The 26,250-nt window shown below is 41.0% G+C and overlaps 2 protein-coding genes across 2 annotated transcripts; both read right to left on the reverse strand.

Annotated features, from left to right (window-relative positions):
• Nucleotides 1–723: 723 nt before the first annotated feature.
• On the reverse strand, nucleotides 724–12,196 carry onecut2 (one cut homeobox 2). Its single transcript, XM_047014924.1, has 2 exons — nucleotides 11,074–12,196; nucleotides 724–1,635 (listed from the first exon to the last, which is right to left on the reverse strand). Exons 1-2 carry the CDS (start codon nucleotides 12,194–12,196, stop codon nucleotides 1,349–1,351), a joined length of 1,410 nt encoding a protein of 469 aa, XP_046870880.1. The 3' UTR covers nucleotides 724–1,348.
• Nucleotides 12,197–18,669: 6,473 nt separating this feature from the next.
• st8sia3 (ST8 alpha-N-acetyl-neuraminide alpha-2,8-sialyltransferase 3) lies at nucleotides 18,670–25,943 on the reverse strand. The gene is made up of 4 exons (XM_047014911.1): nucleotides 25,580–25,943; nucleotides 24,231–24,353; nucleotides 23,438–23,995; nucleotides 18,670–22,142 (listed from the first exon to the last, which is right to left on the reverse strand). The coding sequence occupies exons 1-4, from the start codon at nucleotides 25,741–25,743 to the stop codon at nucleotides 21,860–21,862; spliced, it is 1,128 nt and encodes a 375-aa protein (XP_046870867.1). The 5' UTR covers nucleotides 25,744–25,943; the 3' UTR covers nucleotides 18,670–21,859.
• Nucleotides 25,944–26,250: the final 307 nt, after the last annotated feature.

Here is a 26,250-nt window from a genome sequence, read left to right on the forward strand (position 1 = left end):
GGGTTGCGTGAGGCCTGGGGATGCAGGGAACCCATTTCTCGTATTGGCCTTTGAACCTTTGGAAATAGATGGAACTGACCGGCATCATCTTTGAGATTGTCCTCTTTTTCTATTACAAAGGCCCTGATCGGCCGTGCCAGTTCATCTCCCATGGGATTCAATACAGCCGCTGGCTAAGGATTCCTACTATAATAGGAAGGCCAAGTTGAGTCTAGAATGGAGCTGTCAGTTCTAAAATAGAGCTAATCGCGTGAATAAAGCTAGGGTCATATCTTTGGTTTTGTCCGAAACTCAGTTATACAAAAGATCTGTTGGGAGATGACTCTGAGGGGGTATAGGACCTGTGGGGTGCGTGTGTGTGTGCTGGTTGTGTACATGTACATGTGTGTGTGTTTTGCTGTGATTGACTGATTATACTACTGTGTGCGTGTGTGTGTGTGTGGGTGCATGTGTGTAAGGGTGAGTATATTAGTGGGTGTTCTTCAACCGCTTTTTAGAAATGGCATCCTGAGTTTTCTAATGTGTGAAGAACGTTCCGTGTGGTGCAGACCAAAGTTCTATTGCAAAGAAAATGTGCTTTATAAGATTGTGCTCACATACTTAGCAGACCACTCGTTTGGAGAAGATTCTATTTGTAGTAGTCCATCTTGCACTGTTAAGAATCAATGTGTGTGTGTGTGTGTGTGTGTGTGTGTGTGTGTGTGTGTGTGTGTGTGTGTGTGTGTGAGTGTGTGCGGATGTGGGTCTGTTGAGAACGTCTGTGTGTGCAGGGTATGTATGTCTCAGTATGTGTGCTTGTGCTTGCATATTTGCCATTTCCCGGCTGTGATTCACTGTCACTTTCCCCTCTTAATTTAAAAAACTGTTGAATTGTTGAGGTCATCCCTAAAGGGTTGATCCCTATCTCTGGGAAATATATTTAGGAGCCAAATACACTTTTGAATAACTAAATCACTCTAGGAGATACTGGGGCATTCTATGCTTTCCATAATCAATTTGGTCAAATATTGCATATCTTAGGTCTTTGGGTTTATCTTTGCTTGTGGTGGGCACCTCAAAGTGGAGGGTCATTGAGGCAGTGTACAGACAGGGGTAGCCTAAAGCTTCATCAACGCATGGTTTCTAATGGACTTGATATCATTTTGCTATACAGTATGTTTGCCAGTAAACAACCCCCTTTCCTTTTCTCATCCTCAAAAAGTAAAATGTAAAAAGTTTGGTTTTCCAGTGGTGCGCCCCACCTGGGTACACTGACCGTCGCCCCACCCCGCCCCCCACCCTAACCCCAGTCCCCTACCCATATGCCCCTACACCACCCCTTCCCTGCCATCCCACCCCCCCACCCCCATCACGCTTTGGTACAAGTGCTGGAGGATGAGGAACCAGCCCCGGGACTCCCCTCATCCATCCATTTGTCCAGGCTGCGCCTGCGGGCATTCATGAAGAAGTTGCTAACAGTGGTGAGTTCCAGTCCCAGCTGCTGGGAGATGGTCAGCTGCATCTCCTTAGACGGACGCTTGTTCTCCTTGAAGATGGCCAGCAGGGTGCGACGCTGCAGGTCAGTAAAAACCAGGCGGGATTTCTTTGGTGTATTGCTCCTTTCCTTGCTTGGGTCTTGTTCTTTTCTTTTGCACGCTTCGGGTCGGGGATGGAGAAGGAAGGGAGACATGAAAACAAAGGAATACGTTAGCAGACATCCTTTGAAGTCGTCTCAGACAGAGGATGCAAGAGGATGTGCAAAGGCAGTGTTTTCGACATTTAGCACATGTTCACTGACAGGGAATGGACTTAACTCAAAGGATGGATAGTGTAAATACAATATTGCTTTTGAAGATGGTAGTTTACTGTGCAATCAATTGGTGTCAATTCATTGAACAATGTTGTTGCCTACATATCTTGATTTTTGTATGAGTGTGTTTTATCTGTTTGTATCATGTGTCAAATGCATGGTTTTGTCAACATTTATCAAATGTGCCATCAAAATCAGTGTAACCGACTTACCATCAGAAGGCCAAACATGAAATGAACTTCCCTGATAAAATTACGGTTAGATGTAAAAACTAATAAATATAACAATTGCTATATTTGTCACTAGCCTATAATTAAGAAAACATATTTAATCAGTTTTTGCCACTATCTTTTTTACCTGTGTCCAGATAACAGATTGGTTGTAGTTTGTAGTCTGAAGAATGCCATAAACGATATCTTCATCATGATAGTTTCTATGTTCAGTTAATTTGTTTTAAACTTATATTAGGCCTATACGTCAGCCATTTTGTGAGTGCACATCTGCGTGGAATTCTGGTAGGGTTGCACAAGAGAATAAGAATAAGGGAACAGATATGCTGACCACAGTGTCGATAATAAACATATTGAATCTTTAACAAAAAAAACCGTCTGCCATGCATTTCTGACCTTTTGCAAGCAAACACATACAAACCAAACCGCCCCTTAGAGTGAACAAACATTGAAAAAAACTGAACAAACACCAAATACGTTAAGCCTCTCACCACAGAAAACGTAGTGTGACTTTAATCTATATCGTTTTAATCTATATCTCAATATGAAAAAAAGAATAAACGAAACCCATACAACCTGAGAACAAAAAGTTAAATATATATAGGGCCTATATAAAAAAGAAAAAAGCTTGGACGTGTTTGCCTCAGCACCTATTGCACTCAACATGGGCCAGGGCGGAGGTTTGATTTGATTACCTCCCTGAATTAAGTATGCACAACTGAGACCCGGGGAGATCGATATGAATCAGGTTAAGAACTCCATTGAGTACCAAACTATTATGTAAGGGGAAACTATGCAAGAGAATGAGTGTAAATAAACACAACAGTTTGTATCCCCCATCTCCTTTCTGTATAGCGACACATCACGCGGCAATAGTACAACGAACCCAATTGAGTATGAGTAGAGTTGTTTTCTCATGGGAACTGAAACATATCACATAGGCCACACATCATACGTCGAAATGGGTTTCTCGTCGGGAACAGTGGGAAGAAATGTCATGCCTTCTAATAAATGCATATCGTCACAGGGCACCATTCAGTATCACCCACACACTCCATGTCTGAAAATATTGGACCCGAGGAACAGTTGGAAATGCCGCGGAAGACTTGAATCAGAAGTCGGATGGGTTTGTTTATCCCTTGTAGCTTACCTTTCGGGGATGCTAAAACCAGTGTTTAGACTCCCATGTGCAAGCAAATGTCCTCGTTCGGCCATTATCAAATTTTTGAGGCTGATACATGATGATGATCCCTGCTGTTCATGCAATGCAATTAGTGGCCTTGAACTGAGAATATTGAGACCCAGTGACAATAAATGCCATAGTATACAGTACCAGTCATAGTTTTCCCAAAATGTGTCCAAACTTTTGACTGATACTGTATGTAGACATATATGTTCACTCTTTAGGACCATAGGCTACAACAAAACAACAATAATTTCAAAACCAAAGCTTTGACAAAGGACTGATACACACACCCATCCATCACAACATCGTCTTGTCTGAAAATATTAAATTGATCACCAGTTTTTGTACCAGAAGGTGGCAGTGTTCGCTGACAAAAAAAACATTGTAAATCCTGTCTTGTCTTGTCTGCATTGAACAACTGACCTCACACAAACCAAACACTCACGATTATAAATACCCCGAGTAAAAATATTCAATTTAATATTAGCCTAGATGATTGCTTTTAATATTGATAATTTAGCAGTGATAATGTAGTCCTTTCTCAATAAACTATATATTTTTTTCTGAATTTTCAGAGTTTCTGAAAACACAGTATGAGATAGGCCTATGACACTTTGTGAGGGTGGAGTTAGTCCAGTAAAATACAGACTTGACAGGTGTTCTGTCGATTTGGTCCAAATACATTAATTGAAATTGGTCTGCAAACTCCCTGCTGCAAAATTGTTTATCTACAGCACATGCCATTTGCAAGCGTGAAAATGTTTTGTCATAAATGTTTTTACAATGATATTCAACTAGTAAATACGAATAACTTAGGCAATAGTCCTAGTTATCCTGTTATAACTATGCAAAATTAATAATTTCACAATTATCCTTCCATTTTATCAACGGAATGTTGAATCGTAGCCCATACTATTTATAGGCCTGCACTAACCGAGGCCTAAGATAGCCCATGATTAAAGATGTAGTTTGCAAACTAACATCTTAAATTCAAAAGCGGACGACAGCGATTTTTTCCTCAAAAAAGGCTTATACAGGCCTAATGTATAATGTAATGCTTTTTCAACAGTAGCCAAAAGAAATGGGTTAGCAACTGACGCGACGAAAAAGTGCATACACGTATAAGGAGCAATCTACCCCGTCAATACAAGCCCACGCTCGAGTGATTCAATCAAAGTTTTTTACACAGTAGGATCAGAAACGCAATTACATTATTCAAAGGGGCCTACCGTTTCCAGTAGAGTGGGAAAGGGGAGTTAACTTTGGGGATTTCTTGAAGGATAATGTTCAATCAATTGGATCGATACGGTAGGCTTCCCTAGTCTTTCATCAAGCGGATAACAACTCCTCCTCATCGTGGTTTATCGTTCCTATTTGGCACATGTAACTTATCAATGTGTTGTGCGTCTCCCATAACCGCACACAGTAAGATGAGCACATTGGGAGGTTCATCTGAACGCATCTAACTGAGCTGTCATCGTTGTCAGATTTGACTGTGCCGGTTTTTAGCTTATTAGACCAGACTTGAATTTGATCAATTTATTTTTCTCGGTGTTGCATATCAAGAAGTAGCTTACCGTAGTTTATAATTATAGCTCGGCCACGGAGGAGCGCCCGTCTTCATCTCAATTCTGCAAGTCAGACTGACGTGTCAACCCAAGATAAATAGTTTATTTTGAAGTCAAAATATCTGATACCCCTTCCTGTATATTTTATTTAATAATATTCGCTTTATAATTTGTTTTCTGTAACTTTATATGCTTGTCCGTGTGCATTATTTATTCGTGATGAGTTTCTTGTTTTATGAAAAGGGTTGGTTTTCTCAATGATTTAAAGAATGCCAACATAACATTGATTTAAGTTAGACAGTTTCGCAACATAACTTAATAGAAAAACAAAAATCACACAAAATTACAATTAAAATAAAGATGAATCACACGGTAAATTCGTGTAAAAATGCCAGGGAATATTTTCTGGAAACATTCGTTGCAGGGGGAAATTCTACATGTAAATAGGCCCACACAAGAAACTGCATGCTAAATTCAATTTTTAATTCATAGTAACTGATAGGCCTCATGGTCTAAAGTATTACATTTCTACAAATTAGACATGGTCTTATTTCACTGCAAAAAGACAACAATCCTCGTGATATCTATGCAATATTTGCAACATTACTTTAGGAGCGTGAACTTCGAGTGCATCACTGTTACTATACAAACCTATAGTAACTTATAATGGAACATTTTCGAGTTGCATTGTTACCATTGTGTTGCATGTTGCAGGAGATAGGAGAAACCGAAGACAGACTGCAGTGCGCAGCCTCAAATTGCATCTATACATCTAGTATATGACCTATGTCAGTATTCCGATCCAAGATTTACGCAGCACACAGAATCTATTAACACATATATTTGCATCTCAAACAGGAAATAAATCCTTTTGTTAATCCTTTTTTTAATTTTTTTTACTAACTTGTAGATGCAAGTGATAAAGAAAGGACAAGCCTTCAACTGTTTACACCCTTGTAAACATACTGTTTAAAAGACAACAGGTCTAAGGAGTGGTGCTCTGTAGGAGAGAGAACAGCATGTCTCCTCTGCTTGCTCTCCACTTCAAATGGTTTCACTTTACCTAGCATTAAGAGAGCCCTGGTCAGCAAAGTGATTATAGGCTATCATGGCTGGCCAAGTGGAGAAATGAGCCATAACCACTCTTTCAGCCTTTCCGACCATCATACATTTGACCTTGCATTGCTGAAGGTACTTCAAAACAACCATCATAGCTTTGTATATTTCACTGATATATATACGAAGAGAAATGTGTTTTGATTGTTCTCAGATAAACTGAAAGGTTGGGGTGAGACATGAGTGACACCAGGGCTGGGGTTTGTAGAGATCAATACGTCTCTAAAATCAAGCTGTAATGAAACTCCCCCTTTCTCACATACATGTATGCCAGCCAGTTAGTCAGCCAAACATAGTTCTACAATATACAGAGGTATCCCTTTTACCAAGGGATTTCTCACAACTATGAGACTGAATCCACAGCTCTATCTCTTCAGGGTGCAGGTTGTGTGCCGAATGCTTCTTTACACAAATAGCTTTATGGCTTTGCAGATAACTGTGTGTTGCTCTGCATGCCTTTGAAAAAGTTTTGGGGCAATAAGGGAGGTGTAAAACAAGATATTATGCTTTGTAGCTGTAGTCAGTTACTGTACTGTGTCTGAGGCCCAAATCACTTCTACAACCAATCACAAACATGCTAATATCTTTTGTAAGTTGCTCTGACATTGTTATATCTTTTTCAACATCTACACAGACTTGATAGACTGTATCCTTCTCTCTTTCTACTCTCGGTCCCCTCTCAAATGTTGAGGGAATGTTTCTCAAACAGCACGGACACACAACAAAGAAAAGGAGAACGAAACATAGATAAAAAGATAGATTGAAAGATAAATAGATAGATATTGTCCTCTAATCACACGTGACAGTGGGAGCATGGCTGGGCTATCTGGGAATCACAGTATCCACAGTAGTGATGACATCAGGTGTCCAAAGGTTTGTCTGTAGCCAGGCTTCTTTATCATACCTGCCAAACGACCAATCAGAACTTTCGTTGACTTAGTCATGTCCCCTTGTTAATGAGAACACTGCCTCTGAGGGGTTTGATTCAATAATATTCCATCTTAAATGATTCTATTTGCTCAATTTAAAGCCTCATAGGCATAATGGGAAAACAAAGACAAAATCAATCCATGATTATAATAAACTGTAAAAAAAAACATGTTTCGCTCTGCCTGACAAGGCAGAAAAACAACTCGACAGAACAGTTTAAACAATGGACTGATTTGATATACAGTACATCAAACATACAATTCTTAATATAAATCCCTGTATAGTAGTTTGGGTTTAATGTTTCTGCTTCTCTAATGGACACTGTGGCGATTGTAGGTGTTTTGGGGTTTTGGAAAAGAAAGGATCTTTGCCCTTTACTCTAGCTAGTATTGACAGTAACCTGCATGACAAGATGAGTCAGACATGATGTGTTTGGTCAGGCCAGCTAGATAATCTTACTGGTAGTGTTTCAACTAGTAGAAATTACATTATTTCTGTTGTTATCTTTGCATGCTTTGAGAAACACCACTGATCAATGCCGCCAATGTAAATACTTTGTAAAAACAGGTCCCAATGACCAATCTAAGGGATGATTCTCAAGAAACTGTCCAGATTCAATCACATGTAAAAATATGTCTTCAGAGTCCGGTGCCTATATTATGTCTTTTTCTACAATCTCCTTCAAGCACTTTGCTTTCCACAGACTTTAAATCCCTATTTGTTAAAGATGTTCCTATTAAATTTAGGAATCCAATGCTAAATTTAATCCAATATTTGACATATTATCTATCTAATAAATCCAATTATCCAGGACAAACAATTAAGGGAGGACTGCCACACTGGTCTCATGACGTTTCTAGACCAGTATGCAAAGACACCTATGTTTAAACACATAATGCATCACAAAATATTTTGACACACCATATTAGGTCCTTGGTGTGCACAGTCTGTGTGACTCTCAATGGCATTTGACTCATTCGTGACATGATCTAGCTCACCAATAAAGGCAGGCTTACTTAAAAGGATTCTCCTCTGTTTTAGGTCCCAACAATATTACAATTGCAGGTTAAGCTTTAGGGAGGCAACCGGTACTGACACACAAGCAATTGTGTGTGTATTGATGTCTCTTTACATCAACATATATGCACAAACTCCATTTATGTCCCTGTCTGACCAAGTTCTCTGACACTTATTTAAATGTAATGTGCAAACCTAAATTGTATGCATATTAATGACATGGAAATGTGGTAGTTTGTACATCTTGAGAAGATGGTTTATTTCTCCCTGTTTCTATCATCCTTTCTTTCTTTCTCTCTCTCTGTCTCTCTCTCTCTCTCTCTCTCTCTCTTTGTCTCTCTATCTCTCTGTCTCTCTCTCTCTCTTTCTCTCTCACACTCACACTCTCTCTGCACTGTCAGTGGCAAGAGAAACACAAATGTCCCAGAATAGGTTTGACACGGGCTTTGTTGTGAAGCTCAGTGCTGGGAAGATATCTCCGCCGTCAGCTTTCCTGGAACAAGCCAGGATCGGGTTCCAAATCAATGCGATCTGGGTCCGCACGTTTATGTTATTGTTGCAAGAATTAATGCCCTTTTAATCTTCAAGAGATTATCGCCATCGATCCACATCCATACTGCTTCACACAGATTCGTTTGAAAAAGTGACATAACCACACGACTGAAAGACAGGAGACGATAAACAAATCGTGTTTCCCGTGTGTTCACTGTACAACCCCTGACCGGAGTGCTACTTTTTAAGCATTCCCTGTGTTTGTACAATTATACTGTTAACCTATTTAACATACGCTAACTCAAATTCTATAATTATTCTATTCTATAGTCTATTCAATAAGTGTAATTCTATACACACCAAATAACCTCACTTTGAATCGTAGTCATATTTTCAGGCGTATTTGTAGGCGTCTTTTCGAAATGACACCACATTATCCAGTGAACCATACAACATAAATTAACACTACCTGAGCGAAGGGTACGTTCATTTTTATGTCATGAAGTGAGTCTTGGTTTACCGACATTTTGTTTGGGGCTACATACTGGTGGCATCCAGGATATGCTTGTATTATTCAGTCTAATTGTGGCGCCATGCTTGTCCCCGCTGATTATATATTAGATTATTTCAGCTGATGTGAGCCACATATGAATTATTTGGTGTAATGGGGAATGCACTCAGACCCTGAGGTGGCAGGTCAGTCTGATTGCATGCAGTGATGGTGCAGGTGGAAAAAGCTGGAGTCAGTGTCACGTATGATTTGACCAGACTAATAAAGACGAGACAAGGCCTTTTTCCCTTTTCAAACCGCAGCAAAAGGGACCAATTTTCACAGGGCCACATTGCAAGAATAAAATAATACGTAGCCTAGTCTAGATAATTTAGGCTACATGATTACAATCTGAGGCCGCAATTCTATATGTTGGAAATATAATTTAGAGGAGTGATATAACAAATAAATATTAATTTGATATATTTTTACCTTTTAGTTTACAAATGTTTTCCGTGGGCTTAAATGATGAACAAATGCCTGCTGCACATTTTGCCTGGTTAACCCAAGACAAGGTGACGTTTTGTGCTCGAGCCTGTGGGTCACGCCGAGATTTCTATCAATAATTCATTGAGCCGCTGCAGCTTCTGTTCTTCTTTTCGATTCCCCTGCCTCGCGCAGATCACATAATACTCTACCCCACCCCCCCACCCCCAACCCCTGGCCTCAGAGTTTACCGCCATCTGTAAACCAGTGGTGCTGCGGGAAGTCTGCAACGCCTTTCTTTCGAATGGCACTCCGTTTTCATTCATAGATAGCCTATGTTGAAAAAACGTTGTTGAGTTCCACAACAAAACGTTAATAAGCACATAAAGATGGCTGTCTTCGTTCGTCAGTCCTGAAATTATACTGCCCAGTAAAGACGCGGATCACAAGACTTGACTGCTTTCAATAGGCCTACAGTCCACATAACCTTTCTAACTGAATAATTTAAATGTGATTTTCCAATAACGTATCAAATTGAAGCTGCAAAAAACAATAGGTCTCAATACAAAATCTATGATCACTGATAATATAGCCTATATAGGCTATATACTAGGGTACATTATTTTCATTTAGAACATTTGTTATGTTCCTTAATTTTTTAGGTTTGAAAAATAGACAAAAAAGTCAATCACATCCATAATTTTTTAAAATTAATTTCGCCACAATATTTCGCCACCTACAATACCTCTGATTTAGTTCGTTGTATGCTACGTTTAATATATGTACTAATGAGTCATCGAAATGTCTAGGCTGTTAAGGCTGTCTAGGCTATTAAATAGCATCAATAGGCCTATATTTACATGCTAGCCTATGGAGTCAGTTGCCTATTTTCAACGGCACAATTGTTTGAATGGCAACTGAAAGACTAGCGGGCAAAAAATGACAGAATTCACAAGCAAAATCAACCCACAAAGGCAGCAAACTACAGCGAGGGTATCTTTTCTCCTTTGCCGAACAATAGAAAGCTGGTCATGACTGAAATACATTTTATCGCTAGAGGGGGCAACAGCCTTAGTAAAGGGCGCGCACAGCCTACATGCCGCCTGTTTATATCGTTTTCAATGCATCTCATGCTTTGAAATGTTCATGCTCATCACAACAACGACCCCGAATTCTATGTAGCCAAAGTGTTTTTTTGTATCACATTCAACCCACACGCGGCTACAAGTCTCGCATCCAATAGTCTTCCTCATGCAGCTGTGTTGTAGCCTAACCAGCGTTTCATTCATTTGTTTCTGAAACCTAATAATAACATACACTGAAAAACAATAATGCTATGTTCGTGAACTATTTCAGAGGCGGATCAAACAGAGGAACCATGCTCTTTCAATAATTTTTAAAAAGGCATTAGACATGCTTAAAAAAGTGAAAATACATAACCGCACTGGACATTTTAGCAACAACAACTTGCTCTTTACTAAACGAGTGTTCCGATTGAAATTGATTTAAAATAGGCAGTTGTGCACAAATAATAATAACATATGTTACTACAGAATAGTGAAATGGGTTGGAGAGGAAAATCCTTTGACCTTGTCATTGATATTGATCGCAATTATTGATCAATAATGATACTACTGTAATTCGAAATAAATTTCACTCATCTCGATCCGAGCGTGTGATGTAGGCTAATGAACTCTGTTTTAGTGGAGGGTATACGAGCAGATGCAACCAGCAGAGGAGTATTTTTTATTGAAGATACCTTGTCTTACCTGCAAGCCGTAGGGCCGACATCCTCTGAAACTCGGGTTCCTGCAGCCATTTCCACATCCTCCTAAAGGTCTCCCGTCCAGATTTAAGTTTACTCCACGGTTTGGGGTTCCTTAAAAGGTCAGAAAGGGTACCTTGCGAACGACACAGCACCCTCTGAGCGAATATAGCCTGTGGGATGCTATACCGCTTCAATTCTGCCGTGATTCTTTGTGCCACTTCTTTGGTGTTGATCTCTTCAAGCTGCCCCGAGTTGTTACCTTGTGTTCCAGAGGAGGAGGGCGGTCTTTCTCGGTTGGAAGCCAACACAGGCCCGTGGGATTGAGGGTGGCCCGGGTGTCCAGTGTGGTGCATCCCGTTTAAATGTGGCATCATACCTGCCGTGGGGCCACCGAGGCCTCGAGAGAGGTGTTGATCCCCTCTGGCCAGCATGGCAGTGTGGGCATCAAAGTTGGAACTAAGCATCTTGTCATGCCCATGTGTGCCATAGTTGTGGAGGCTCTGCTGGGTGTTATGAATGGAGCCCAAACCATTGCCAAGGGGACTGCTGGCCAGGGGGGATAAACTTTGACCCATCCCGGTCATGTCCTTATGATAGGGGTTGTAGAGGTTGTTCATTGCTGGTAACCCTCTTTCGTCCCTCATCAGCGTAAAACTCCCGCTTACGTTCCCAGAGAGACGTTGGTGGTGGTGATGGTGGTGATGGTGGTGCGGATGGTGAAATTTGTCCGAAACCGTTGAGATGGGGGGTAAGGGTTGAAGTGGAGTTAAAGTGGTGTATGTGCCGCTCATGCCCATCCCGGGTGGGGATGTATCGCACGGCATGCTCATTGCGTGATGGAGCGGTAGAGACAATTCTGGTCGGTACTCCCCGGCTCCATCCAGAATCGTTGCCATGCTGGACACCATCGCGGAACGCGACGATGCCGCAGCCAAATCCTGATGTATCCGCAAAGAAGCCCCTGTGTTCCGATTGTGATGGGGGCTATGACTGTTCATCAAATCCTGGTCATGGCTTACTCCGCCATGCAGATTGCCAATGCTGTCCATTGTCATCTCTGGGTTCATGGCGTAAGCATCCAGATCCTTGGCCAGGCATCGATAGGCGTTATAGGCAGTCTTCATTCAGTCCATTGATTTATTTAATGTTTTGTGCCGGGTGGGTATTTCCTTTGGTTTTCTAAGGCCTCTCGGGTTTTTTTTTTATAAAAAAATTTACCGATCTCTATCAGACGGGCCAGTGCTGATTCTCCCCATGTCCGAGCCCTCTCCTCCTCCTACGTATTCTGTTTAGGCAGCTGGAGCTGTCCAGGGTGGGCTTGCTGAACGGTCACCCTAACTCACTGGCAGGGGCGTGGACTACTCTGTCACGAGCGTTCGATCTGACCACTCACGTTTGCTCTTTGGCTGGGAGGATCGGGATTGATTGGCTGATATCCTTAACCGTGTTTACTGGTTCGAGAACCCATGAGTTAAAATGTTTGGTTGAGATTTATACGCATCTCTTGCATCTGGAGTGTAGCCTATGTCAGAAAGTCTGTATCTCTTCTTAACTCTTTGTAACCCTTTACTATCCTGAAACTTGCATTTGTTGCATTTACGGCTGTATAACTCCAATTGGTATTCACTGTCCAACCAAATACATAATATCCTGTACAACTAAACATTTAATAGAGACATTTTATTGTACAGATACGCTGTCAAACCAGATTTTAATTTAATGACATTAGGTCTAAATTGTATTTGGAAGAGATATACATTTCTCTATTTCTCTCTCTGTTTCTCTGTCTCTCTCTATTTTCCCTCTCTTTATCTATTTTTTCACTTCACAGACTATTCTCATGCACGAACGAACGCACGCACCCCCCCCCCCCCCTTCATGTTAACATGACTGTTATCAAATCACATGCCCCATCTTTCCCATCTCTCTCTCTCTCTCTCTCTCTCTCTCTCTTACACGCACACACACACACACAAGCCTGTTGGTTGTAATAGTTTGATTTGTTTACCATTAATCACCCCCCCACCACCACCACCCCTTGTTTTGGTGCATACAAAGATCGAGTTTTAGTGGGCAGTGAGTCCAATCGTAAAACAAATAGTATTTGAGGAAATCAGACTTTAAACTTGTAGCCCCCATCATGGTAATTGTGTCGTCGATGCCACGCAAACAACGATGAAGCCTCGCAGGTAGGCTACAATATACTGTTCATCCCAATTTGTGGTCTCGTCTGCTGCCAGCTGAAAGTTTTGGAAGAGGCCCTTGCTATAAGGGACCCCCCGCCCCTCCTTTGACAGCTGATCAAAAGAAAAATAGGTCACGCTTTTCAGACTTCTGTCCCTTCGTCCTTAATTACAGTGTCTTTAAACAAAAGCAACATCTGCGCAACCTCCGAACAAAATAGCCTCCAAAAGCAACCGGCATCCCAGAAATCTGTTACCTAAAGCTGTTTGAACCAAATGTGACCAATTATGTTTCTTTTTGTCTTATCTTAATCCAATAAGAAGGCTACAACTCCTCTTACCTAACTATTTATAGAGGTACTCGTAGTATAACATACTTTTACAGTAATATATTTTCCTACAGATGACAGGAACTATTTGAAACGGAGCTATGTTGGTATATCAATTTACAAATCAGTCGGAATTAAGTTTACCTGAATATGTTACTGTTTTTAACAATGCATAGCCTTTCATATTTCATGAAGTAAAACCGAAAGATAATTCAAATAGAAAATAAATATCTATTAGCCTGGTATATTTTTTTCCGATGAAGAGGTTTAGATTTAGAGTTAAACTCTTGTGCTAATAACCTATAAAGGCAAGCAAGGACGGTGAGTGCAGGGCAGAAAGATGTTTAAATCTGTCACAGGACAATTGTTGCTAGATGGACATCACGTGTATTCATGTGATTCATTCTACCATCAGCCTTTTAAGCTGTTTCTCTATAGCTAACGTTATTTTCTGCTTTAAACAAAGAATAGCATGCAACAACATACCAATCTGAAAGTTTCTCTGTGGTATAGTTCTAATGAAAAGAAAAGCTAATGTCTGACGACAGGCCTGAATAACTCTGGGTCGATTGGGAATTTTTTTCTTCCTTTTCTTCTTTCATTGCTGTCCTCTCTCGAGCCATCTGCTATGTAAGTGCAGGGTTATTGATTAGAATCATTGTGCTGCAGACCCCATGCTAATCTATACCGTTACTGGCAATCAGTTTGCGCTTTGCTTTGCATCTGTCCCTACACCGCGATCTCCATGACCTAGCAGATTTTGGCCATATTCTGTATTTTGGAGCATTTGGTAAGTATTCGAAATCCCTCTGTTATATATTATATTGTAGCCTGTCGCATTCATGGTTTTAAAACGTAATGAACCGCTTAAGGATATGTTTCAAAGCAGGTAAGCTCTCTGTGAACGCGGTGGGCCGGGCTCGAGTCGGTTCAGCTTGCATGTTGCCAAGTTTGACAGGAAGCAGGCGAATACACATGCAGCTACTTTTTTTTACATCCACATGTGGTTGCACGCAGGCAATATGATTTGTCAAATTAACATTGTTATAGTTGATACCTCAGTGGATACTTTGAGTTGTATAATATCATTTAGTCTCAATATGAGGAGACCTATTGTGATAATGTTAAAATAATTGTAGTTGTTTTGCCTGTGTGTGGGCAAAAAATGTGTAGGCCTATTGACCATAGGCTATGTGTGACAAACATTATGCAGCCAACCATGTATAGGCTATCTTTGGTAGTGCACGATTTTCAAAATGTACGTACGAACAGAATCACAATATCAACAGTGCCTAATTAGTATTGGTAGGATTAGCCTTTTAATATTATCATTCATTTCATTATTGAAATTATTGTATCATCCAACTGGCCATGATGCTCCCCAGCCCTCACTTCTACACACACACACACACACACACACACACACACACACTTCTCTCTCTTTTCAAACTTTCAAACTTTCTTTCTGATGATATGCTTGAAACCTGTTTAGATTGGAGCATAAAATGTTTTCCTGATCAGTGCTCAAAATAGATAAGCCTTTTATGTAGGCTACATTTTAAATTTGCATAAAATTTAGGAATTTACAGAGATCCATTTCGATATTTTAAAATAAATGGCTCCTTGTTTTCTCGATTAGAATGAGATTGTTTAGACAAAGGAACACATGGAAGGCTTTAACACGAATCATTAAGGAAAAAGTTGACAGCCATTGAATTGTAGAAAAGTTTTAAAGAATGTTTTAAAAGGATTTGACAATGAAGAACGTGGAAGTTTGCCAAAAGTCACACATTTTCCTTAAATTCAAATTGATCTGTAGCCTAATGTGTCTATTCTTAAAATAATTGTGGTCAATTTATTATGGACTTCAACTTTGAAGTCCTTTATATCAACACTTTTATCAATTCACACAACTTATAATAAAGGCAGGGAGGTCTATTTGTAAAGTGCAAAGACCAACAACACATACAGCCGTAATTATTAACACGGAGGGAAAAGGCTTGTCCCATCAACTCACCATGATTATTTAATGTCCTTGTCTGCGGTATTTTAATAATAACATTTAATGTATTGATTGATCAGAGACAGCGACAGTCAGTGTTGGTTCCTATCTAACAATAAATCATGCCTGTCAAAAAATTATTATACGTTTCAGAAGAAATAAATGTAAGAGGAAAACATGTCACCAAAGAACCCAAAATAAATTGTCTATTAGTTTTCAAAGGCATCAAATAAACGTTTAGTTTTCCTCTGCAATACTGCGGCTTTACGCCAAGTTTTAGAGTAGACGTTAAATATTGAACATAACGATATTTTACATTTCTGTCCACTATGGTCACTTTCGGAGGCTTTTGATGCTTTGAAGGCCATTCTGTTTTACAAGCTCGTGACATTAGAGCAGAAGAATAGGGGTCACCCAGGATCAGAGGTCATGCCTTGGCTCGAGCCATCTGACCTTTGACGCTTGCATAGCTTACTTACTTTGGTCATTTTTTTGTTTGTTTATAACAAACGATGATTTTTAACAAATGATGATTAAATACGAGGATCGAAATTCAGCTCTGCATTAAAACAAACAAACATCCATGTCAGCCTATATTCACTTGACATCAGTAATTTTGTTTTTAAAAATACAATAAATAAAATAAATCTATTGAATTTGGATACTCTATTGTTCCTATTTTTGTCATAATATTCCTGTCATAATAATAATAATAATTAATAGCAGTAGGCTAATGGCAGTATTACCATGAATCTAGAATAAACAATCGTTTGAGATTTGTTTTTTTTTTTTTACCGAGCACTAGGCTATATTGATTATTCGCAGCCTTTCCCGACAAACTGTAAATCTACATGAGAAAGCAGCCATTTTAGCCTGAGTTGATGCTTCTTTGTTATGAATATTCGCTCTTGTGAAGGTTGGTTTATCTTTACCTTGCTTGTGTGTACTCATAACAAACAAAACTGTTAAAGTCATCTTTCCGTTTACAATTTAATAATCTATTCCAGGTAGGCTTCTCAATTTCACAGTGTCCCATTTTCGTTTCATGATTCTCAGCATGGACATAAAAACACAGTTCTTCATTTCTTGTGCCCTTTGATCCTTGGCCTTTCACCCCCGCTATCACTGAGAGAGAGACCACCGCACATGCAGCTGACCAGCAGCATACTGCAAAGTGACTACATTGTCTTTACGCCACAGATAGGAAAAAAAGACAGCAACAGCTACTACATCAATGAGAATCAGGAAATACATTTGGCATAAGAATTGTCAGAGGTCCCAAAGATTGAGGTACAGTCATACAAATCAAGTCATATTCAGGAAATAATCATAGGCTAGTGTCCCACACTCAAATGTTGTTTACTTCTGACTTCTTTGCGTAATTGTTATTTCAAAATTTATGAAATCATCATGAAATGGGATGTTGTATGCAGCACAGTTCAAGAAAGAAGGTTATGAAACTTAATGGAGACAATTCTATATATTTATAAATATGAACAGTGATAAATATGAAAATGTACATGATCATAAGAAATAAATACAATGAATATCAACATCTTAGCCTTTTGTCATCACTATTGCCTGATCCGTTTTAGCTGAAAACAGTATTAATAATAACCCATTTTGATTGAGGTGGATGTGCTCGACATGCTTTACATTTGCCTAAGCTTATCATATGTTTGACGCAAAAACATGGAATTTGGCACCATAATGCAATTTGTGCAGATCATATATTCAATGTATTTATTTTCTACTGTTGAGTTGCAATATGTGACCCTCTGTTAACAACCCCATTAGACAAAAATAGCTGTTATCTGGTCTGCAACCTTTATGTGTAAGCATTAAAGGTGGCGTAACCTTACATTGAACCTGGTTGTTTGTCTGTTTCTTACAGAGTGACAGATTGAGTCTGATTTTACAGTTGAGAACACACAATAGTGACCCATCCCTATTCATATGTCTCTCACTCAACGTGGAAGGTTGCACTTTCTTCACAACCCCTTTCTCATCCTCAGCAGGCTTTATTGATTGGCCAGTCTGCTTTGCATAATTTCTGTTTACATTATGCACAGGGAAGGAAAAAGACAGTGTATCCCCTTTAGTTAATTGTGCTGTCAGAGTTGGGACCGAAGTGAAGTTTCTCAGGTTTTAAATGAACACGTTGGCAGAGTCCCTGTAATTACTACATCCACCTCACTGTGTTTGCATAATACATAAGGTCTTCCTCTGCAGGACAACCTAACTGGGATAATGCAGCTTTATTTGGTTTCTGTTATACAGTAGGTCCATTTGAGGGGAGGATAACCAAACCATTGATCCAAATGATACCAGAAAAGATGAATAGGAGGCAACAAGTATTATCATCAGTTGATGTGAGAAATGTTGAAGTCAATAGAGTAGACCTGGATCAGCACTGACCAGGCTTCAGCAGCGAATCCTCACGAATCATCTCTAGCTGGCAATGCAAGAGGAAGTTTCATTTGGCTGCACACCACAAGCCAGGGACACCGTTAGGTCATGATGGAAGTGATTCAAGGATTTGAACAGTTACTGATGAATGAATGTTCCAACATTTGGACTGATACTGCAACAGTGTTTTATGTACTGTTAATGTTAATGTACAGCATGATACAGTTATGAAAAAACAAGTGAGGGGACAGAAAATCTAGTGGTTTCCTTTCCAGTTGAAAAAATATAGGCTACCATACTGTAACTATAAACACATCCGTCATAAATCAATATAAATTGTTTTAATAATTGTTTCGTGAATAGAAGTAAAAGGACATACAAAATGGTTGACAAAAATGCTGCATTTCAGGAGCTGAACAGTCCATATTATGCATGTGCCCCTCCCAACTCCCTGAGGGAGTTAAAGGCCAAAGGTGATTTCATGTGAATAGGCCAGTCATTTTATGTGTACAAGTTGTTGTTTAGGTTGTCAAACCTACAGGTTTGTGAGTGGATGTGTTAATGAAAAACACAGCTGTGTGCTTTCAGGACTTGTTCTGAATCTATGGATCCAACGAAATGAAGACAGTACGCTTAAATGATAAACCTGAAATTTATTTGACACAAATCTCTGCACCAGAGGACTCCTGGTATACAGTAAAGGAATCAGAAAGTGCATTTACATTCACAAGACTTTGAGGGAGGGCAAACGTGAGGATATGTTCTCCACAACTATTAGAACGTCACATTCAGAAAACCGGCATTCAGATCATGGTCGGTCATTAGTTTGTGCCTCAACATTCAAGGAATTAGACATTAACAGACCATGTACTTCTGACTGATACCATCAACACTTTAGACGTATTATTCCCAAACATCTAATACAAAGATGCAAACAAACTTGTACAACACATTTGATATTTCATAAACAATGAACAAATTAAAATCTGATACTGAAATAATCACAAAAGGGGAACTCAGACTTGTACTGATCTGAAAAATGAATGACATTTTACAGGACAAAAGAACAATAGGGTAAAAGTGTGATACTATAAATACACAGTACAAATAATTCTACAATCAATGAATTCTCATTGGCTTGTTCGAAGTTCCTAGTGCAAAATGAAATGTTGCATGAAATAGTCTGATAAAGGGAAAATTATTATTTGAAAATGCAATTTCAATGCACTCCATTTGACCAAGGATTTCAGTGATGTCCAGTGTACTAAACGTGATACATAGGTATATTCTGCCGTCTGAACCTTTTTGTTTTCAACCAGCCGGGAGAATAAGATTCATTGCAGCCAACGACAGAACACAGAAAGAAAATAGTCCACAACCGGAGGAGCTTCTGAGTCTGTAGGGCTAAACTAAAACATCTTTAGTCAAGGGCTGGAAGACAGAGGGAATATAAAAGGATTGATTCTGGAGGCAGGTCAATGAAGCAGGCTTTAATGATTGTGGGTGTTAGAGTCGACTGAAGCCATGTGGAGAGGGGAGTCAGAGGGGAACTGGCTAGTGAATAAAAAAAAAACACCCAAAAGATCTTGCTTATACTCGGTGTTGTGCGGGGGTTTGAATATACACATGTGCCACTCTCATCAATACGGAGGCTACTCCAGTGTACTGGACCCCCTGCCCGAGTTGAAATCACTTCTCTCCTTTCACTGAGCCGCTAGACTCACACTCTACCGGCGCTGCATGAGATGCGTCCTTTTCTTCTCGATTCCCACAGAAACGACAGGGCTTAGTCGTCTTAACAGTGGCTCAGCGTATTAAACTGTATTTGCAGGGACAGTAGGGAGTGGAAAAGCACCCCACTACTGTCACGCCAGTCTGGCGCTATCAGGTTTACATCTGGCATTTCAACGATTAAAATGTCTGAATTTCTGTTTCCTTTACATAGGCCAATTGTTTTTTAGGCTGGATGGATTGATGGTTGTTCTGCAATGAATCTATACTATTTGGTTGACTAAGTATGGCGGTAACAGTTCCCACTTACCATTTGCCACATACGGTATGCTAGCAAGTGTTCATGTAAATAACCGTTCTAAACTGTTTTTAAAAAGCTCTAGTTGGCTCAGGAATGATATATATTGTATGTTGATAATATGTCTTCTTAGCATGAGCTTTCTACTATGCCAGAGAGCCTTGGACACTGCGGAATCCAGGAAGTCACAATGCAAATCAATAGACAGGACAGTAACATTCAATTCAAAACTTGTGATACATAAGAAAATGTGCTTTCAAAATTGACATTGAGTTTTCAGAAAGCGCCACTAACAATCATCCAATGTAGTCAAATTATGTATATTTTTATTTATTTTTGGCATAATTTCTGTGTTAGTTATCCTTAAATCAAGATGAGAACAATATAATCAAGTATAGAATACATATGAATACAATAGATATGTATGACTAAAGGTAGGATATCTGAATATGCTTACTAAAATCAGAAGTTCAAAATCAGAAATTCATGAAGAAACAAAGTGTAACAAGGACAACAACACTTCAACTCTGAAACAGGACAAGAAAAATAGCTTTTTGAAATCAGCTCGATTACAAAAATAGTATATTTCTTTCATAGCCTACCTGCCTTGATGTGAAATCTGAAACGGCTGACTTAAATCTCACCCGAATTTCACTTACGGTATATGACCAAATCCGAAACCTTTGACAAGCGCCATGGCTGGCACCATAATGGATAGCTCCATATTCCCAAAGTTAGACTTGATTTATACAGCACAGCTGGTTGAACGCTCCTTTGAGACTGCCCCTGCACCATCCCTGAGGGCATCATCACATGTACTAATGAGACAGCACACTGTGCATTGCAAGAGCACACACCGATGAGCTAAAACCCCTATGTAACATACACGCACATACACACATGGACTGTAGACTTTGACAACGTAGGTTATTCAATGCGAAGCACGCAAGTTGCACACGCATACACGGGCTTTGAGATATAGGAAGTAATTCAATTCTAAAAACGGAGGGAGATGATGACAACAGCCTGCCTTACTTTCTATGAATAGAAAGGAAACATCTGGATTCAAATATTTGTCATCTCGGATGGTCGGTTATACGTATAATTGAGAGCAAAGATCCAGGAATAAATCTGCCAAGCTGCTGGAAGATATGGCTGAAAGGTCTGTTTAACTTCTTCTAGTTCTTTTACCACCTGAGTATGGGAACCACAAATTCATGAACTCTCCATTTCTCTCACATCCTCTTTTCTGTCCCTTTCAAGTACATGAGAATTCATTCATACACTGCAATTACCATCTGCATACTTGGTCATGTCCGGCTGAATTTCTTCGCGCATGCCATTCGGTCCCACAGCTACTGTAGGTATCTTTAAGGTGACCTGTTGTTTTTCTTGTGCTTGTTGAATGATATTTGAAATATTTACTGATATTGTATTTCGAGAATATGAAAACCCACACCGACTGAAATCTCCTGAGAAAAACCAACGGAGCCCAATACCTTTTTCTCATCACTACAGACAACCAGCCGGCTCCAACCCACTAAGACAGGGAATAAAAACCTCTACAGCCCAAAGCTCTGTTAAGAGTAAACAACTGCGAGTTCACTTATAGATGGACATCTAACTGAATATCATCGCTGCAGTTGTGCTGTAGCGGGTTGAAAAGCGCGAGAGAGGCAGCGATATAGCCAGCTAATGGTCACGGCCACGAACCCCCTCCCAGGACATTGGGATCCCAATGGCTAAGAAGTAAGAAGGGGGCCTAGCACAGCGGGCTGGGCAGATGCATCCAACTCCTTCAAACCCCCCCCCCCCTTACTCATAGCCGGAGCGTCTCAGGCACAGTGCGACAGCGTCAGCTTCAGAAGGCCCTCCGTGTGCATCTTGTAGAGGAGCTTGAATTCGGCGGGCAGCTGGTGGGACTCCTGCCACTTGGTGGTGAACTTGGTGCCTTTCTTGTCGTAGTAGTGGTAGGGCAGCTCCTTGCCCGTGTTGGGGTCCCAGCCGAAGGGCCAGAAGCCGTATAGGTGGATCTCGTCGCACATCGACGACGCCAGGGTGTACATGAGGATGCCCGTGCTCAGGCGTTTGGGGGACAGCTGCTTGGTCTTCCAGTATCTGGACGTGCAGACACGGAGAAAGGCCTTATGAGAACACACCGGACAAGTTTGAACAATTTAGTAATACAGAGTTGTGTTTGTGTTGTTTATTTACAGCCACTATTGAAAGCTTCATTTTCTTTGTGGTCCTTCGCGTAAATGATTTCCGCAGGGAATTATATGAAAGCGTAAGGTGTCCGTGTTTGGCTTAGTTGGCTGATATATTTTGTTTTATGAGCTCATCTCTGTAAAGGTGTTGTTGTGGTTTCGTACTTTGTACATTTGTTTGTTAGCTTTTCATGCTGGGAAATCTATGGCTTTTTACTAGGGTCCATCCAAATGAAATACGTACAATTTATAAAACAGAAGGTATACATTTTCTGGAGCCTGTGTGATAAATGTATTTCTATTCCCTGTAAGGAAAAATAATGAAATGTACTTTAGGGGCCTTCAATCTAAATTTCAGAATGACAAAATTACAACATGCTCCTTCTTTTGATATTACTGGTGCATAAACACAATACAAACAATGAGTTATATAATTGTAAAGGAGTTTGACACCATGTTTTTGTTATCATGTATCCCTGACTTCAGGCTAAAATGTCACACTGGGATCACAAGGGCGTTTTCTTGGTCTAATGGTCCACTACCTGGCTTTAGCTGTCTAGCTGGGCTCATATCTGTATTAAGTTGAAAACCAATTTGGCTGTTGAAGCAGTGTCACATCTACTGACGTAAAACTAAAATCGCTCTTAACAATACACACTCAAGGTGTCTTAAGGCGGACTGAGCCTCTTAAATAGAGTAATTCTGTCCAAGCAGGTCGCTTTAATGGGATTGAGGGAGATTACAGTGCATTCAGTCCCTTCTGCAGGCAACAGTGAACAGTAAGTTAAGCTCCTCTTCACATGTCTCCACTACACATACCATTCACAAATATCCTCCGTTTTATAATCCCTGTCTCACCCTCCAAATCTCTCCATACAACACAGCTCAATAAAAACCTGAACACAGCCAGGGAGTCGTTTCAGCATTCTATTCTAGTCACTAACAGGAAGTATCATAAACCAGGAGTCCTTGTTGTCTATCTGCTGTCTATGATGTTTGATATTGTGGATGCCCATGTGAAATAAATCAACCCATTTGAACTCTTATTGGCAGGGGTTATGGAGCAATCATATGGGCTCTCAAGACAATGCTTGCATAGATTTGGAGTATTATAATTATTATACCTGCTGCATCATTCTTTCTGTCATTATTATTATGCTGGTTGAATGAGTCGACGCAGACATAAAGGGAGACGATAAGACTCACTTGTTGACGTACTGCATGATGTTGCCAGGCCACGCCAGCTGCACCTTCAGCTGCCCCCGGTGCTCCACGAAGAAGTCGACGAGCGTGCGCGTCACGGTGGCCGAAGTGTGGAAGAAGAAGGCGGGGATCCACAGGATCGCGCCGTCGAGCTTCTTCAGGCTCAGGAAGAAGTTGTTCCGGTCCTGGATGGTCAGAAGGTTGTTGTAGTACTTCTCCAGGATGCTGGGGTTAAAGGTCGTCATGTTGGTCCTCCGCCCGACGTCCCTGCGGAAGATCTCGGTGGGCGCAAAGTTGCAGCGGAAGACAAAGTCAAACTTCTCGATCTCGGAGCCGCACCGGCTGCCCGTGAGGATGCCGCTGTTGCCCACGACGGCGCACACGTTGTAGTGTTTGTTGATGACGGGCGAGGCCTCGGGAAGCAGGGACTTGAAGTTCTCCCCGATGGAGAACACGTACTTGTGGCTGGAGTAGTCGTAGTGCATCAGCTGGCCCACGCGCACGCCACCGCGGGTCAGGGTGAAGTTGTGCGCCACGTCGATGTACTGGGAAATCTCCTTCCTGGAAGGCAAAGAGGGAAGTTAAAAGGCAAAACGGTCGTTTCCAATCGCGCGCCGCTAGGTCCCTCTGCCAGAGGCGTTGTCACTTCTTACCATTTGGAGAGTACGACACCCTTCGTTCGATTTCTGCAAGGATCGTCCATGTTCTCTCCACATACAGCACATGACTAGAATCCTACGTTCTTCTACAGTGACTCATGGCGTCATAGCGCTTCATTGACCCTGCGGTCCCTCACCTCTGCTCCACAAAGGCGGATCGGTTGTAGCGCCACTTGGAGGCGTTCTCCTGGAGGCCCTCGTTCAAGGCGTTAGTCAGAGGGGTGAAGGCCGGGTCCAGGTACTTCATAGCCAACTGAGACCTGAGGGAGGACAGTGAGGTTAAGGTTAGGGATCAGGTTAAGAATTCAGTGTTGTCCCGGGAATAACATGTCTAATGGTTCTAGAAGGTGTCTGAACCCAGGTTGCCCTCGGCGATCCTGGTATCTACCCTTAGACCATCAGGAAAGATCTTTGGTCCAAGGGTAGCATTGTTAGCCAAGTCCAAAGATCTTGGCTGTATCTGGGTTTAGAGCTAGTAACATGTTTTTGACCCAGCATTCCTTGCTCAGTGGCACTGCTGCCAGCTATGGGCAGTGCCAACCCAGCAGGCCCACTTCAGACCACACTGAGAACCGGCTGCTCAAGCCATGCTTAGTTACAACTTCCCTGTCAGGGTGGAAGTGTTGGAAAGGAGCAAGAGGCTTTGATCTGGGCTGTTGACATTTCAAATGTATCCATGATTTGTGTATTTCTGTGGGGACGACGGTGATCATGTTTATGATTAATTACAAATATAAAATATTTAGAAGGTTAAAAAAAAGTTCTTAATATTCAGTTGTTTTCACCCTTCTTCATGTGTAGACAAAACCTTGGTTGTTAGCCTAATATCTGGCCCAGAAAGCAAAACAGTTAATAACAGATGGAGTCATTGGTTAGGAACTGGCCAGATAGTACGCTCCGCAAAATGGCTCCCTCCACATAACCTTGGCTGCAGCAACAAAGAGGGGATGATTACAGGGAGGAAATGAATCTAGCACTCGTGTAAATCAGAACCAAGGACAGCTCCCTCGAGCAGTCAGTGACCATGGCGTCAGAGCGGCGCGTTCACGACCTCAGCATATGGCCTCGGAAAGAGCACAAGTCAGAACATGCGCTCTGCTTGTTTTCATGTCGAGGATTAAATGATGCCCTCTTTTCATAGGGTGGGCTTGATATTCACACAGCAGTGCTAGGATACCAATGAAAACAACCCTGAAAATGCAGTGTTCATGCCTACAACCCAATTCAAAAATGGACAATTGTAGGCTAGCTAACTGATTTAATGAGACTTATAACCCTGATGTATGATTGAAGATATCAACAGAGCTTTCAAATGTGTAGGCTTCTGTACAAGTGAAGGCCTTTGATTTGTGGCGCACAATATCACCCTCAGTCCATTGAGAAACACTATTTTAACTTTTATGTCGGAAATACGCCATAAAACACAATATGGTCTAGGCTACATTTCAAAAACGCATGTTCTAAGACAATCTACAAAAAAACTTACCTAAATCCTGCATGGAACATGTACATCCGTGGTCCCCCCGAATTTGCATATTTGGGGGTAGTGAAGAGAAAATCTTTTTTTATTGACACGTAGCTTATCAGTGACAATATGAGCAAAGCAACACTGAACATTATCAGACCCAGCGCGCTTGCTATGCGGACCATCTTGCCGTGCTGTTGACATTCCCGGCTGTGGTGAGACGACAAAAAAGGCTATGCATTCATCAGAGGAGGCGACATGTTTAGGAGGAGGGTGTCCGTTGGCATCACATATCACATTTCATAAGCAGAGAAGCGACCGGCTGTGGCTGAAATGGCTAGTATAGTTTGTTTCTGATCGCGTGGATTCTCAATCTCTCTCCCCGCAGCTCCGGCCATTCCGTATCCCCACCGAGAAGACGGATGCGATTGGAATCATGCCACGGCAAGATGCACGCATTTCGAATCTAATTAATTAACTCCATCGGATGCTTAAAGGAGACCTCACCTATCGACGAAATCAAATAAATAAACATCCGGTGTTGAGGTGGAGCCTATTTGTCTCGAAAGGGTATATGTTTGTTTTTTTCTGCAAGCCGGGAATAGATGGCATGTTGTGCATATAAGCCTCCAGCTTTACAGCGTTGTTTTGGTGTTTAACACTGGCACAGTATTTCAGGGATTCTGTACAGT

Source organism: Hypomesus transpacificus, unplaced genomic scaffold (genome assembly GCF_021917145.1).
Source record: "Hypomesus transpacificus isolate Combined female unplaced genomic scaffold, fHypTra1 scaffold_27, whole genome shotgun sequence".
NCBI classification, from domain to species: domain Eukaryota; kingdom Metazoa; phylum Chordata; class Actinopteri; order Osmeriformes; family Osmeridae; genus Hypomesus; species Hypomesus transpacificus.

Excerpts from the sequence above, each read along its gene's own strand:
- onecut2 (XM_047014924.1), bottom strand. The coding sequence starts at position 12,196 with ATGAAGACTGCCTATAACGCCTATCGATGCCTGGCCAAGGATCTGGAT. Across the intron at positions 1,636-11,073 it reads GTCGGCCCTACGGCTTGCAG|CGTGCAAAAGAAAAGAACAA; the intron begins GTAAGACAAGGT and ends CCCGACCCGAAG.
- st8sia3 (XM_047014911.1), bottom strand. The coding sequence starts at position 25,743 with ATGGTCCGCATAGCAAGCGCGCTGGGTCTGATAATGTTCAGTGTTGCT. Across the intron at positions 24,354-25,579 it reads ATGTTCCATGCAGGATTTAG|GTCTCAGTTGGCTATGAAGT; the intron begins GTAAGTTTTTTT and ends GTCCTCCCTCAG. Across the intron at positions 23,996-24,230 it reads TCCGCCTTTGTGGAGCAGAG|GAAGGAGATTTCCCAGTACA; the intron begins GTGAGGGACCGC and ends TTTGCCTTCCAG.